Source organism: Coloeus monedula (assembly GCF_965178545.1).
Source record: "Coloeus monedula genome assembly, chromosome: 3".
In the NCBI taxonomy this organism is placed as follows: domain Eukaryota; kingdom Metazoa; phylum Chordata; class Aves; order Passeriformes; family Corvidae; genus Coloeus; species Coloeus monedula.
The window spans coordinates 49,808,312-49,822,931 of record NC_138783.1 but is presented as its reverse complement, the minus strand read 5'-3'; the positions used below and the strand labels follow the sequence as shown (position 1 = coordinate 49,822,931).

The 14,620-nt window shown below is 35.7% G+C and overlaps 1 protein-coding gene across 9 annotated transcripts in view; it reads left to right on the top strand.

Moving 5' to 3' along the window:
• The window catches only part of N4BP2L2 (NEDD4 binding protein 2 like 2), a 41,791-nt gene that overhangs the window by 12,026 nt on the left and 15,145 nt on the right, over positions 1 to 14,620 (top strand). For 7 of the 9 annotated variants that reach the window (XR_014226296.1, XM_082278590.1, XM_082278592.1 and 4 more), the window contains exons 5-7: positions 80 to 168; positions 518 to 594; positions 3,743 to 3,886. Coding sequence is in view for 8 of the 9 variants with exons in the window: in XM_082278590.1 (XP_082134716.1) it covers positions 80 to 168; positions 518 to 594; positions 3,743 to 3,886 (310 nt within the window). In the remaining variant the exon portion in view is untranslated. Of the gene's footprint in view, positions 1 to 79; positions 169 to 517; positions 595 to 3,742; positions 6,350 to 14,620 lie in introns of those variants that run through there. The other 2 variants (XM_082278595.1, XM_082278596.1) reach the window with 1 other exon arrangement.

Below are 14,620 nucleotides of genomic sequence, written 5' to 3'. Positions count from 1 at the left end.
AGTGTAAGAAAATCTGGAGTAGTTAATTTTTATTTTGAGTTCCATGTGGTTTATTAACTTGCACAATATTTCATTGCAGCAAAGCAAGCAATGGAGCAGGGAAAATCTCCAGTTATAATAGACAACACTAACACTCAAGCCTGGGAAATGAAGCCATATGTGGAAGTGGTGAGTTTTGTTGCATGATTGTCAACTGTAACAATTTTTCAGACTTACCCTTGCATGTGATAAATTTATATGTTTTGTCCAGAAACATTTTTTTTGCTCAAGTTTTTGGAGAGAGAGACAGCTTATTGATAATGATTAGTAATTGGTATGGCAATAGTTTAGATCAGTTTAAGGATTGACTTAATTTGCTTAGCCTGAAACAAAAGCTAAGATAAGCTGGGGTAGGTGAAATTCAGCATACTACCACAGCAGAGTATGCTGCTTCTGTTTATTATACTTGTCTTTTATTTTTTTCTTACATTTTATGTGATCATGATAGACATCACACATATTTCTTTGCTTGCTGCAGGCTCTAGAAAAAGGATACAGAGTGGAATTCCGTGAGCCAGATACTTGGTGGAAGTTTGATCCTGAAGAATTAGAAAAGTAAGGTTTCTCTTACAGATGTCATGGTACTTTATATATAGAGATAGATAGGCAGATAAATATGCATGCATAAATATATATGCAGTAAGTTATATTTTATTCAAAATATTTTCTCAAGTACTTTACTAGTAGTATGAAATGTATTCTATTTAAATGGGCATTTTGAGGTATGCCTTTACATGGAAGTTTTATGGATAAACAAGCAGACAAATAAGTACAAGCTCCATCTTGTTGGCCCAAAAGTCAAAGTTTTATTGGACATGTGTAGATCTGACTTAAAATACTGTAGAACATGGGTCATTGAACTTCTGGGTTCTGAGAGTGCTTGGGAAGCTGCTTTTTTCTTCCTGGTTAATGTCCTTTTTGTCTCAGATATATCTGCATTAGGAATCTTATGAGGTATCAGACCAGCTCAGAGATACTTCTTTCTTTGAAATGTAGTGTAATACTTTCACAGTTGATGACAGAATTCTCTCACTGATTGTTGTTTTACATGCATCCAACTGACATTGATTCTAATTGTTTCAGCTTTGTAAAGTAGCCCTTACAGTGCACAAAGTACTTGTGTATAATGCTTGCTTTACTGACTTGGACTTTATTGTGTTTATAAATACTCTAAAGTTTTCACCTTTTGCTCCTAAGCTACCACTAACTTGTTTCTAGAGATGGAGTCTTCTCTCTGTAGAAAGTTTTTCTAGTTTGGGGTGCAGCACAGCCAGGTTAGGAATCTTAGTAATCAGGCACTTCTAAGATACTCAGCATGAAATTTCCATTACATGAGACAGTCGCTTTCCAGGAAAATTCATGTTTCCACATGATCTTAACAAGCAACAGGATAAACTGATGTTTGTTACTGTTGAATTTTACTGTTCAATCATTAATTGTAGGAGTAAAGCTTTTATCTGTCCCAGAGGAAAACCCTTGAACTGTGAAGTGCTGTTACCAGTTTTTAGAAGGTTCCTAGAAATATTTTAGCAGTTCTGGTTTCTTTAAATATTTGAATAGAGGCCCATTGCCTGGAAACTTTATTTTTTGGGAGTTTAAGAAAGGTGATGATGGTAAGTTTTCATTTTGTTCAAGAGAGGGCTCTTGTTCCATCAGCAAGCTTGCTGGGGATGCAGTTGTGGAGGGTAATATGGAAGCATTTAATAGTGACAGAACTTTGCTTTTATCAATAGATTCTGTGTTCCTCCAAAGAAAACAGTCTTCCTCCTCCTATCTGTTAGGAGCTTTTGGTGGTATGTCTGTGTTAGTTCAGATAGATGGCTTTATGCTCTCTCAGCATAGCCAAGCTGCCAAAGAATGAGCGAAGACATGCCTGAAGAGGAGAGCACAGTATTAAATGACACTATACAGCAAATTGATTTCCTTTTTTAAATCAGTTTCTATGCTTGATGCAATTTTGCTGTTAGTGATTTTATTATCCTGCCTTACTCTGCAAGGAAAAATACTTCCTCTTTCATGAAGTGATTATGCACAAGTCCATTCAATTGTGGATGAGTGTGCACTTTATGTCCAGAGTACTTGAGCTATAATCTTTTTCTCGGAGTACTAAGATAGGCGAAATATTGAATTACTTTCTGCTTCCAGCATTTGGTGTTAAAAGACTTAGACTTGCTCTTCTCATTTTTTGTCTGTCACGAGTGTGAAGTGCTTTATAAAATCTACATATTTCAAGAGGGTTGACTTTTTTCTCTACCATTAACCTTGTTCATATTTGTGAATAAAATCAAAACTGTTAAGATGCACTAAGTGATTAGTTCAACATGCAGCTGCTCCTGGGCCACTTCAGCACAGTGTAAAAATTAGAAGCATTTAAACAATGAGCCACATGCGATGTTCAGCTTCTGGTGTTGCATCAGGGAAGAGTGTCTGTGAGAGAAATGCACTGCTGAAGCATTTTCTTCACAGAAGGAAACCTGATAAAATACACCTTAAGGAGCCAGTGTAATTTTGAATAGTTCTGAGATCTGAATTCTGCTTCCATTCTGAATGTGAAACTAGTGTGCTACCTGCAGTGTGCTTTGAACCCTTGTCAACTTGATTCTTACTTCTTTGTTGTAATAATACTCACAAAGTCCTTAGGGGGCTGGGTGGTGAGGAAATCAGTCTTTTAAAATACTTGTGTGGAGTATCCTCTTTCCAGTATAGCATGTTTGTTCCCAGTGTTGATTTCTCCTTTATAGAACTGAGCAAGTTGGTAAGGCCCATACCTCTTCTGTCACTGGCAGAAAGCACAAAGGTGCAGAAATACATTCCCTCTTTGTTTGTTGTGGAAATAATTCAGCTTGGACAAGGTTTCTTGGCAATAAGAATGTATTGGGTTATGATAAATGCTTGTTGATGCTACCAAAACATTTTGTTTCTGTTTTATGTCTCTTCTTTTAGATTCAGTTCTGTTACAGTTCTGGCAATTCTCTGACATTCAGTTTGTGCATGAGGCTTGTGGTTTTCTTTTGGCAGAGACTGAAATTCTCTGCTAACATGGATTTTAAAGTCTTATTACATAGATACCAAGGAGATAAATACATTCTAATGTAATGTGTAAAGCCTCAGGTTCTTAATAGACCACGTTCTTCTGAAAGTGGCTGGTCACTGAGCACTGCAAGAATAGGACAGCACTTTTGATACCTTTTCCCTTACATGTGTTTCAGTTCATTTCTAAATTTGCAGCAAGTGTCAGTTACATCTGCTAGATAAGTGTTGTGAGCATGTTGTTCTGGTTCAGAAGTTAAATTGCTTCTTACTCTGTAGAGATATTTCTTGATGAGAAAATATTCTGTCATTAAGTCTTGAAACTGTGCAGTTGTTTGGGTTTTTTTTATGCTAGTTTGAACATTGCTTTCATAAGGAGTAGTCTATGCTATTATTCATATCTCTACTCATTAGCTAGTATACCATGTAAAATCTGATGAATAATTAGCAAAATCCTTCTAGGATAGTTCAGCTGCATAGCTGTAGTGAATAACATCACATTTCTGTATGAAGGATGTATGAGGATACAGTGTAATAAAAGCAAGAAGAAAAAATTGAGAATTTAGAGGGCTTTTTCTTGAAGACTGTAACATGCAATTATATATATACTTACATATAACTATATATAATTATAAACATACCAGACAATTTATTTAAATTTTTGTTTTTGTAGGAGGAATAAACACGGGGTCACTCGTGAGAAGATTGCTCAGATGTTGGAACGATACGAATATCAAATATCCATCCCTATTGTCATGAATTCAGTGGTACCTCCCCACAAAAACACTCAAAGACCACCTCTGCAGAGAAGACATAGGTGGGGAGACAATACAGACTCATGGAGTTCTTTCAGTATTTCCAGTAGCCAGTAACACAGTTGCAGTCAGTTAATAAGAATCTATTATTTGCCTCTTCAAAACGCATCATCGCCTCCAATAAAGTAGTGATCTTCTGTATTTTAAATAGGCCTATTTCAAGACCCATTTTCTTCTGGAGGTTGTTCTTTTTAATGGACTTATATGTAAATAAAATTGTACATTTAATGGTTTTTAAAACTACATTTATTAAAGTTGTAAGACCTTGGGTTTTAGTAAAATATTTAATATAGTATGGCATATAGCAGAGTCTTTCTTCATAAATCTAAGACAATGACGTTGTCATAGATGAGGTAACTGTTGAGCAGGTTTTTTTTATGGGTCATAATAAGGATCTTTAAAAAGAGAATTAAAGCTCCAAAAGAAGAGTTTATCTACACAGTAATCAATTTTAATGATTGTTATTTAGTCTTCTTACCTTTTTGGAGATTTTTTTGAAAGCAGTTATGTTCTGGATTGTGCTTTAGTTCTATTTGGTATGTATTGCCAGTTGGCAAAATTTTGGCATGTGTTTTCTGATTTCAGTCAAGAGGTTTGATTTTGTTGTTGTTTTGTTGGTTTTTTCCTTTCTTTTTTGGTCTCAGAAGTTCATGTGGTAGCTGAAGCAACATTCTGCCCGTACAGTATTCACCAGCTGTAAACTGTGCAACCTGAATCATTTTTTTATTTATTCTCATTGGTAGTATATAAACTATGATGATGGTGGCACACCACCGACTTGTTTTGTGCTGACTAAAAAAACCAAAATTAAATTTTATCACTAAACCCCCAAAATGTCACAGCTGTGTCTTTCTAAATCAGTTTCTTTCCTTTGTGATAAAAATGAGGTTTTAAAGAATTAGGCTGTCAATTCCTAGTCCACAGTTGGGATGCATCAATTCAATATAAATAGTGGATGTAATTCTGTAAAACCATCTTGCATTCCTAATTTTAGCGTAGCCAATGTAATCTGTTGAGCACATAACAAAGAATGAGCCAGCATGGAGACTGACTAACTGCTCTTTTTCTCTTAAAAAAATGATGAGTTTGTAAGTGTTCACTTTGCATTTTTTCTAACAGCTTGCTGTATTAATAAAATATATTTGTGTTCAGTATTGTTGAAGTAGTTCTATGCAGCAGTTTTTATTCTTTTCAAGCTCGTAGGATTTTATACAGATGAGCATTTTTACTAACTTGCGAGCTGAAATAACCTAACTACACTTGACTTCCTTATACACTGAATGATCAAACATAGAACAGGAAATTTTGTAAAGAACATGAGTATGTAACTAGAAGAATTTGGATGGTTATCTATTACTCATTTGGTGTCATAGTATCAGAATTTTGAAAATTCCGAAGCCAGCATAATTTTTTTAAATTGCAGACGATTTTTGAATAGGCCCTAAAAGTTACTTTATTGACAAAAGTCTGAATACTATGAAACCTGAAAATCCAGGTGTATATAATGAAGTATCTTTCTGTGGTTTTTTACATCTATTGTGCAAAGTTAAATTTATGTTTTAATTATTTGCAAAATAATTTAAAGTGTTTCAGTAGCGCATGCATTGTTAATATATTGAATTATGTGTAGAAAAGAGGCTCCCCAACTATATTATTCATTTTCTGTTATTCATATCAAATATCTTACTGTATTTTAGTTTTCATAGTTATCTTTTTCTGTGTCTCAAGGGAATAATGGATATCATTGTAAATGCTCAGTAATACTTCAATTATGCCAAAGTTTTTATATTTAAACATGAAAGCACATTTCAAGTGTGGGGGAGATAAAAAGATTTTAGACTTATTTACTCTGTTACTGTAAGCTATAACATGATAAAATTTATTGAGGCTTATGAGCTATGCACACAGTGTGCTGAAGCATGTCAAGAAAGAGCTGATTGTTGAAGACTGAAATGGGATTTTTTAGCAGTATTTAATTTGAATAGGTACTAATTTGTACCGTTTTAAGATGGTGTGGCTTTTTTGTGTCACCTTTTTAATTATTGGTGGATGGGAGTGTTTTTGCTGTGCAAAGCATGCTGATCAATAGGCCTGCAGTTTGCAAAGAACACTTAGGAAAGGGAACCTTTGCAATTTGTTTCTGTATCAAACATTTGTAAATTGCTTCATCTGTACAGCTGTATTCCAAGGTAAGTACAGTGACATGGTAGGTGAAAACACTGGAATTACTGTCAGTGTAACACTTCTATTTCATGGTATAATCATATTTTATGATGATATGACAGTCACAGACATACATATCAGATGTTGATTTTACACTATACACTATTTATATGTAAAAATAAAAATTATGTGAAATACATGTTGCAGGTATTGAATTTTTCATGCCCTCAAAACCAAGGAAAATTAGTTATTTGCTCAAAAATGTATGTGCAAGAAATGTAAGAACTTGCTGCTCAGCTAGACAGGGGATCTAAAAATTTTTACTGTCTGTACTTTCTGTACAATACTTGTGTTGATGATGATAATGTACCTAGAACAAAGGTTTCCTGTTGTTCATTTTTTAAATAAATTGCTAGTTCGTCATATTTAATGAAATAATAGTGTCAGGTTGGGGTTTTTTCAAATTTAACTAATTCTTAGAACCATAATGTTATAAATTCTGAGTTTCTCCTGCATACTTGAAACTAGTGGGATGTTTGGTAAGTAAATTTAACACTCAGCTTTTCTAAGTATGAAATGTAAATGAAAATTAATACATAGAACATACACCAGTTGGTTCATATAGCAGACCACTTAGCATCAGCTGTATAGGGAAAAATGATTCTAGTTTTACTGCTTCATCTAAGCTGCTGTTTCGTGATTTATTGGTTTACTTCCCGAATTATCAAAGGTTTTCATCAGCATTCTTTGGGTGATTTAGTTTTCTCATTTTAATTTTGTATGGACAAGAAAACAATCACCACCCCAAGACCAAACCCTAAGAAACCTGTGTGCTGGTTTTGGGTGGGATAAAGTTAGTTGTCTTCAGAATAGCTGGTCTGGGACTGTGTTTTAGATTTGCCCTGGAAACAATATTGATAACACGGGGTGTTTTTGTTACTGCTGAGCAGTGTTTACACAGCATCAAGGACTTTTTGCTCCTCACAGGGAGTTGGGAGGGGACAGAGCTGGGACAGCTGACCCCAGCTGACCAAAGGGAGATGCCAGACCTTAAGGCGTCAGGCCTGATATATAAAGCTGGAGGAAGAAGGAATGAGGGGGTTTGGAATGGTGGAGTTTGTCTTCTGAAGTAACAGTTACATGTGATGGAGCCTGGCTTTCTTGGGGATGGCTGAACACCTGCCTGCCTGTGGGAAGTGGTGAATGAATTCCTTGTTTTGTTTAGCTTGCATGTGCAGGTCTTGCTTTACCTGTTAAACTGTCTTTATTGCTAACCACGAGTACAACCTAGTGTAACACTCATAATTTTTTAACATTTAAGTGATATTAAATGATATCCTGTGAGGAATTCTGTCGTGTTCTTGTAGCCATGTCCTCTGGAGGTTAATCTAGTTTGCCATGATACATAATTTTTTAAAACTTTGTGTTTAAGACGAAGGCCACGATTTTGTCTCTTGTCACCTGTCTCTTGGAACCTTTTGCAGAAATGGTTGTTTCTTTGCTAATAGATAGCTAGAAACAAGGCTTTCTCTATCTGAGATAGGACCCATAATATTTATACTTAATTGTTTTGTGTCTGTCTTCCGTGTTGTAATTCAGACTTTTGGTATTTTCTTTGAGCTGACCAGTAAGTTTCATTCTCAGTCAATTATAGAAGAATTCTCACATTTGTGTGTGACATGTAGTTTTAACTTCTGCTTTCTCCTAGCAATCAAATTTTCTGGAAGAAATGTTTTTGCTCAGTACTGGTACGTCATGGAGATGAGGTGATTAGGTATATGTTGAGACTTCAAAAGAATAGACACATGTATTAAAATTCCCTGTAAAAAGCATTAAAAAGACTGTTGAAACTGAAAGTAAGTCCTCCTTTTGAGTGATCATATGTTTCATGTGGATCAGATGTGGAATACTTCACTTTAGTGTTTCTTGAGTGATGCTTGTCTCATTTAAATGTTTATTTTCTCATCCTTTTGAAATAAAAGCAGTAGCAGAGATCAAAGCTCTCTATTAATATTGTAGGTGAAAATCTTGTACATCAATAGATTTGTTGGGTTTTTCTTCTCTTTTTATAGGCTAATTGGTTGAAATTATCTGTAAATCTGCTTATTTTGAGTTCACAGAAAAATGTGTGAAAACATAATTGGTCTTTTTTTGAAAAAAAGTAGTAAGTAACAGAGCTTGTCAAGGTCTGATCATCTCAAGTTTGTCTTTATTTCTGTAGTAATAGAGAAGCAGCAAATGGTGGGTTTTGCTTGAGGTAGACTGTCAGTGTAATTCTAGATCAAGGGTAATAGAAGCATTGAAGTATTGTGTCTGGAATTGCAGTTTCCTTTTAGCTGATAATGCTCCCACTTCATTTCTCTGGTAGGCAGGCAGTCCTTGACCATGTCATGTGTATCTTACTGATTTATAATGCTCTTGTAACAATATCATGTTGTGCCAAGCCAGAATATATATATCCATGAAACCCCCCCCCCCCCCCCCCCAAAAAAAACCCACCCCAGTTGTACTTGCAGTCTTTTTAGTGATGTTAAATATTTTTCTCTTTTTTTTTTTTTTTTTCCTCTGTTAATCCAATTAACTTTTCTTTTGGAACATGTAGTTGCATGTTTTCTAATTACTGATTTTACAAAGGTTGAATTCTGTAGTGGACGTTGTTTAGCCTCTTTTTAAATTGCTAACAGACTAAGAAGTGCTGTTTTAGCTGACGGAGGAGTCATTTGTTTATTTCTGAGGGATGTATTGTCTCATGTACAAATCAGCCTTAGTCATAGGCCCATAATGCTGTTTGGCTGTTATTTTATTCATGATACTTCTAATATTTTTTTTTCTTTATTCATTAGCCCTAGGTTTGGGTAACCTGTGTTATAGGTTATGATAGTGTATGAGGAGTTATCAAACAACTTATCCCACATCTTGCTCTTAACCAATAATAGTTTCTGAAGGCTCATTAACCTGGCTTAGGAGTGGATTGATTGTATTACTTCCCCCCATTTAGCATTTTTCCTGATTGCTTGTAAGATGGATACAGTGCTTTACAGGGACCCTGATAACAAAAGTGTAGACATGGAATTGTCTACCTTAAGCAGGTCAGGTCTATATGTTTGAGCTGCATTTGTGGCTCTTTGCACCCGTTTGGTACACATGCTAAATATTCAGTGAATATTTAGCATTATTCTTCACTTTACAGAGTCTGTGCTTATGTCAGTGCAGCAAAAATTCATGATATGTGGGATTATAGGTGGAATTCTTTGTATGCAATATGTGGATGGCGGAGCATTGTGTTTCATTCTGTTCTTGCTTTGTTCCTGCAGTCTAAACTTGAGTTTAGAGAGTTCTTGGTTCTAATAATTAATACTTAGGTGCCTTTCTTGGTCCTAAGTCTAGGTCCTCTTAGATGAGAAGCAGTGGGTGGAGGTTGTAACATGGGAAGTGTGCCCTGGATAGTGGCTTGTGTAATCTCATCCTTAGAATATTCAAAACTTACATGGAGATGGCACTGAGCAGCAAGGCCACGGTATTGCTTTGAGCAGAGGTTGGACCATGTGATCTCCAGCGGTCCTTTCTGACAGAAGTTGCTCTGTTACAAGTGATAAGAGTGAGAGCAGTGTCCAGAATATCAGAAGAGTTAGCTCTTACCTATCAGAGAAGAGTTTTAAATCACTAATAATGGAAGTGCTGCCTGGTCTCAGGGTGTTGGATGCTGGCTGTGATGCTGTTCTTATTCTCAGATGGACACTAAGTTTCTGGCTTTGACTGTAGCAGCAAAATTGGCTGTACCCTTTATTGTGGTTATGTTGTTTCATAACTAGGCAGAGTTGCTCTCAGGTTCCTGACACCACCTGTAGCTGATCCTCTTTTCCCTCCCTCAGTGTCCATTTGTCTCTTGTTACCTGTGTTGTCTTTCCAGAACTATTTATAGAAAATAATAGCATATATTAATGCTTATCTAAAGTAATTTTTTATTTTCTCTCCAAAGACAAATTTCTATTGATCCTTACTAAATTGCAGAATTCCAAGACCGTTTTCTGCATCTATTCATCCCCAACACTCTAGGAATAATACAGGGCTGTTTTTTTGTAAAGTAATCGTCTTTAAGGGGGTAATTCATCCTGTCTCTTGTGTATCTCTAGTCCTTTGGGTGAAAGATACTCAAAAAGGGAAATGAGTTAATACCAAAGCGTAGTATGCAGAAATAGTAAGTAAAATTTTGATGCTAGTATGATGAAGTGTGGAGATTTGTTGAAAAAGGTATAGTAACATCCAGAGAATATACATTTTAACTGAATGCTCTGTAGTTCTCAGTATTTCATTGAGCATTTGAGATTCACAGAATGAGTGCAACAAGTGGAGCAGATGTTCTGAATAGCAACATTGTCTGCAGTTACCAGTATTTTAATGTTGCTATAATCTAGGTTAGAGGCTGGTTACTTAATATTTGCTGATACTGTTCTCCTGTTGTAACTTTCCCCACCTTTTTTATTCTTGAACTGCTTTTTTCTCATCTGAGTCCTGTGTGTTTGTTATTACAGTTGTCTTCATAACTCTGGATCCATCTTCTCTGCTTTTGTTCCCTTCATTATAAACTTGTGTGGAGAGCTACACCTTGTTCTCTAATTTTAATGCCTCAGTCCAAACTCTTGCTGATTTAAAAGCTGAGCATATAGTACCCCACCCCCTAAGCTGTCCTTTTGAATTTTTTTCTTGTTCTGTTAAAAGTAGTATTTTGTGTCGTACAGTATATTTGTCTTCATACTTTTTTCGTCCTTAAGTTTGCCATATCTTCTTGTGTTTCTAAAACTCATGCTTTTGTTCCAGAATTACGGTCTGTACTTTGGTGGATAGTTAGTTCTTTGCTATAATTTTGCTAATTGAAGTTATTTTTAATACAGCTAAAATCTGTCATCTTTCACTGAAAGTTCCTAACAGGGAATAGTTTATTACATATCTCCAGATATTTCATTTTGCTCTCATTATACCCATTGCTTCCTTCATCTCACACTCCTATTTTTCTTCAACTTGATTTTGCTTGTGTCTCGTCTTAAATTTCACTTTACATTTGTTTTTGGTGTGAATGTGCATTGGTAAGAAAGGTCAACACTTCGCCCTGTAAATCTCATTTTTACTTTGAAAACCCTTTTGTTGTACTTATCTTTACATTCTGATATGATATCTGTGTTCAAGTGCTAGGATGATGTATTGCAGTATGTGGGTCTTTTTATTTTCTGGGTAAAATATTTATTTATTTATTTATTTGAAGAGTAGCTCTAGAGTGCATGACAAGATGATTGGTACTGTACTTACAGTGCATAACATTGGAATCTGTGCCCATCATGTTCTCTTCAAAGGACTAAATGTTGCCAGAACTTAAAATGATCCTCTGAGCCTTCATGGGGGAAAGGCTGATGATGAAACTGGAGGGTTTTTTTCTCTCTCTTTTAAGTACATCCCTTTAAGATGTAGTCAGATCACTTGGAGTGTTCCACATTGTCCTTTTTTTTCTCCTTCTTAACCTGCATTTTAACACTGAGCTGTACTTAATGGTGCAGAAAAATTCAATCAAAGAAAAAATGGCACCTCCTCTCAGTCTGTTGGCATCCATCTGTCCATCTCTTGCTGGGGGAGTTGTTTTGTTTCTTTCCTCAGAGTTGTGAATTGTGTCAGGTGAGATATTTATGGCATCTAGAGGAGGTTTAAGTAGCTTTTGAGTTGTTTCACGTGTTCAGAAAGTAGATATTTGATACTGGGCACAAGTATATTCATTACACATAAACATATGTATCAAACAGTATATTCAGGATTGATTTCTTTAATCTTAATCAGCATATTCTATGACTAAGGAGCCAAAAAAAGGACATTCAAATCATAAGATATTTATGACTTTCATGAACCAGGCAGGACAAAGATCAGTAAAGTCATTCCACCTGAAATTTCTATGGAATGAATAGACTCTGATTTGAAACTGAATTGCAGTTACCTCAGGAATGTGGGAGTTTTAGTGGGTGGGTTGCTTGGGTTTTTTACTTTGAAAAATAAAGTGCTTGCACTTTGCCATGTATTTGATTAAGTGAACAGCTTCTAAAGGCATGCTTTAATCAAACCAATTATGTGCTTATTCTCTGTGTACTCTCTAGATCAATGTCTTTTGTGTCTGGACTATAACTGGGCAGCCATCTGATGACTGATTATACATTGTGCTGAACTGTATATACATCATACCTGTAGAAAATACAAAGATTGGAGCAGTTCTTTGCACATTGTGATAGATTAGCATATTTTATAAAGGTGGCAATGCTGTTGAGAGACAAAATAAATACTGTGTTACTTTGGATTGAATTCAGTTAGTAGGATCTTTACTGTTTTGGGGCAGAGAGAATTAATTTGCAATGCTGTAATGTGTAAACAGTTCTTAGAAATAATTTGTGCTGAGTTTCCTTTCTGTGAGGCAATCTGATGTGTTGCTGCTGTAAGTACTCACTTGTTCCACCAACCACTTCTTTGTCTTAGCTAGACACTTATTTTACTTCTTGCTTTGGAGAGTTAAATGAGCATAACAACGAAGTATCTACTTCTTTTGTTTTGATGCAGGGTCAGGCAGGTGAATCCATCCACAAGGAGAGTGGTAGAGCCAGCAAAAGACCGTAGTGGAAGGGCAAGGGCAACATCTGGAGGATGGAGTAGGAAAGGGTGACAAAGACTGTTTCTTCAGCAGCAAAGTGCTAAGTTGAATGCTCAGCTGTCTAATGGAATTGCAACTTTCAGGAAGCCCAGTAATGCTGGCAAGTTTTGTGGTTTTTTTCCAGTTGCTTGATCACCTGATACCAATATTCCATTTGGTTTTGAGGAACTAGATCTTTATCATTCATTTCAGTGTTAAAGGCAATATATGTAACAGGCTGGTACCTGGGCTTTTTTTGTTATTCCAGAATTATAACTTCAATTTTTCGTTGTTGCTGAAGCAAAATTAGGTCACAAGGAATTCAACAACGTACTTGGACTTACCAGATGGGGAAGGTGAAGTGTATCCCAGTAAATGCCATTTTATGCATGCTGCTCTACTGTAATTTTTATGTTGAAAACACAGTCCAGAGACTTTGGAGATTAATGATGGCATACATTTCTGAAAGACCATGTACCTCATTGCTAAATGTCATATAGAATTGGATTTTAAATTTTATCTGTTCTTCCATCTTGCCTGATGATTAGGAAACATTTATTTAGCAGTGATCAGGCATTGGAACAGGCTGCCCAGGGAAGTGGTGGAGTCACCATCCCTGGAGGTATTTAATAGATGTGTAAATGTGGCACTTGGGGACATGGTTTAGTGATGGGCTTAGCAGTGCTGAGTTAATGGTTAGACTCAATGATCTCAGAGATCTTTTCTGACCTAAATGATTCTATCCTGTATTTCATTACAGCAGTGACTGCAGGCATTTTTTTATATCAAGCAGACATCAGCTTAGATGCATGCTGGAGTTATGTCTGTACAACTGCAAATAAGTAACGCTTCTGGTTTTGCCATTTTTTAGCAAAATGTGACTGCTTTAGATTAATTAGTTAGCATGTTCTGCCTCAATGGTTGTGAAAGTGCATTTGTTTCTCCAGTTAAAAGTGTCATCTGAGCACTGACTCTAATCAGTCAAGCTGCTACAGCAGGAGGGTACAACCTTACAGTCACATGTAACAGAGTTATGGCAAAAAGCTTGTAGTATTGTCTAAAAAATACACTGAGAAATTTAAAAGTGTTACAGAAGGGGAATTCCTATTTCAACAAAGATACCATTACATTTTTTTCAGGTCTTTTTATGACTAACCAGGTTTCTAAATGCATAATATGTAGCAAAATTTAAATATCAGCTGAAATAGCACCTTTTGTCTTTTCCCTTTTGCATGTGTTGTATGGGTTTAAAAACAGCTCACTAGCAAATGTCCCTGTAAAGAAGACAAGTCTGTCTCCATGCTAGTTCTTGCATTTTCTCAGTGTTTGTGTGCCATATGGTTTTACAGTAAGAGAAACTCTCAAGAGGCATGTGGGTGGACTAAAAGAGGAGGAATGAAGATAAATCTTAAGAAAACTAGTAGACAATTTGCTTCATTGAATGCAGAAACCTTAACATGATACTGGGTTATACCCCAAACAGGAAATTTAGGTATGTCATCATGGTGCATTAGAGTATTTCTTTGGAGTAGTATTTTCGTAGAATCAATTGAAAAACAAAAGTTACCTGGAACCATGAAGAGTAATATATTTTATTATTCTACACTTAATAGTTCATCACTTTCCTTTTATCTTTAGTCCTTTCTTTAGGAAATTCAAATCTTTCAAAGACTAATTTTCTTGAACTGTTATAAAACCTCCATATTTCCAAAGCACAGAAGTTACGTAGTTGTATTTATGATGAACTGTTGAATGTCACTATTCATGGTCATATCCAGGTATGTTAAATCATCATCCTGGCTCAACATTTGCATTTATTATTATTTTGACATGCAACGATTTCAATGCAGTAATAGCTGTTAGTTTTTCTGGATTATCCAGGGGATTCTTTTCCCATTATTTGATGAATGTGTTT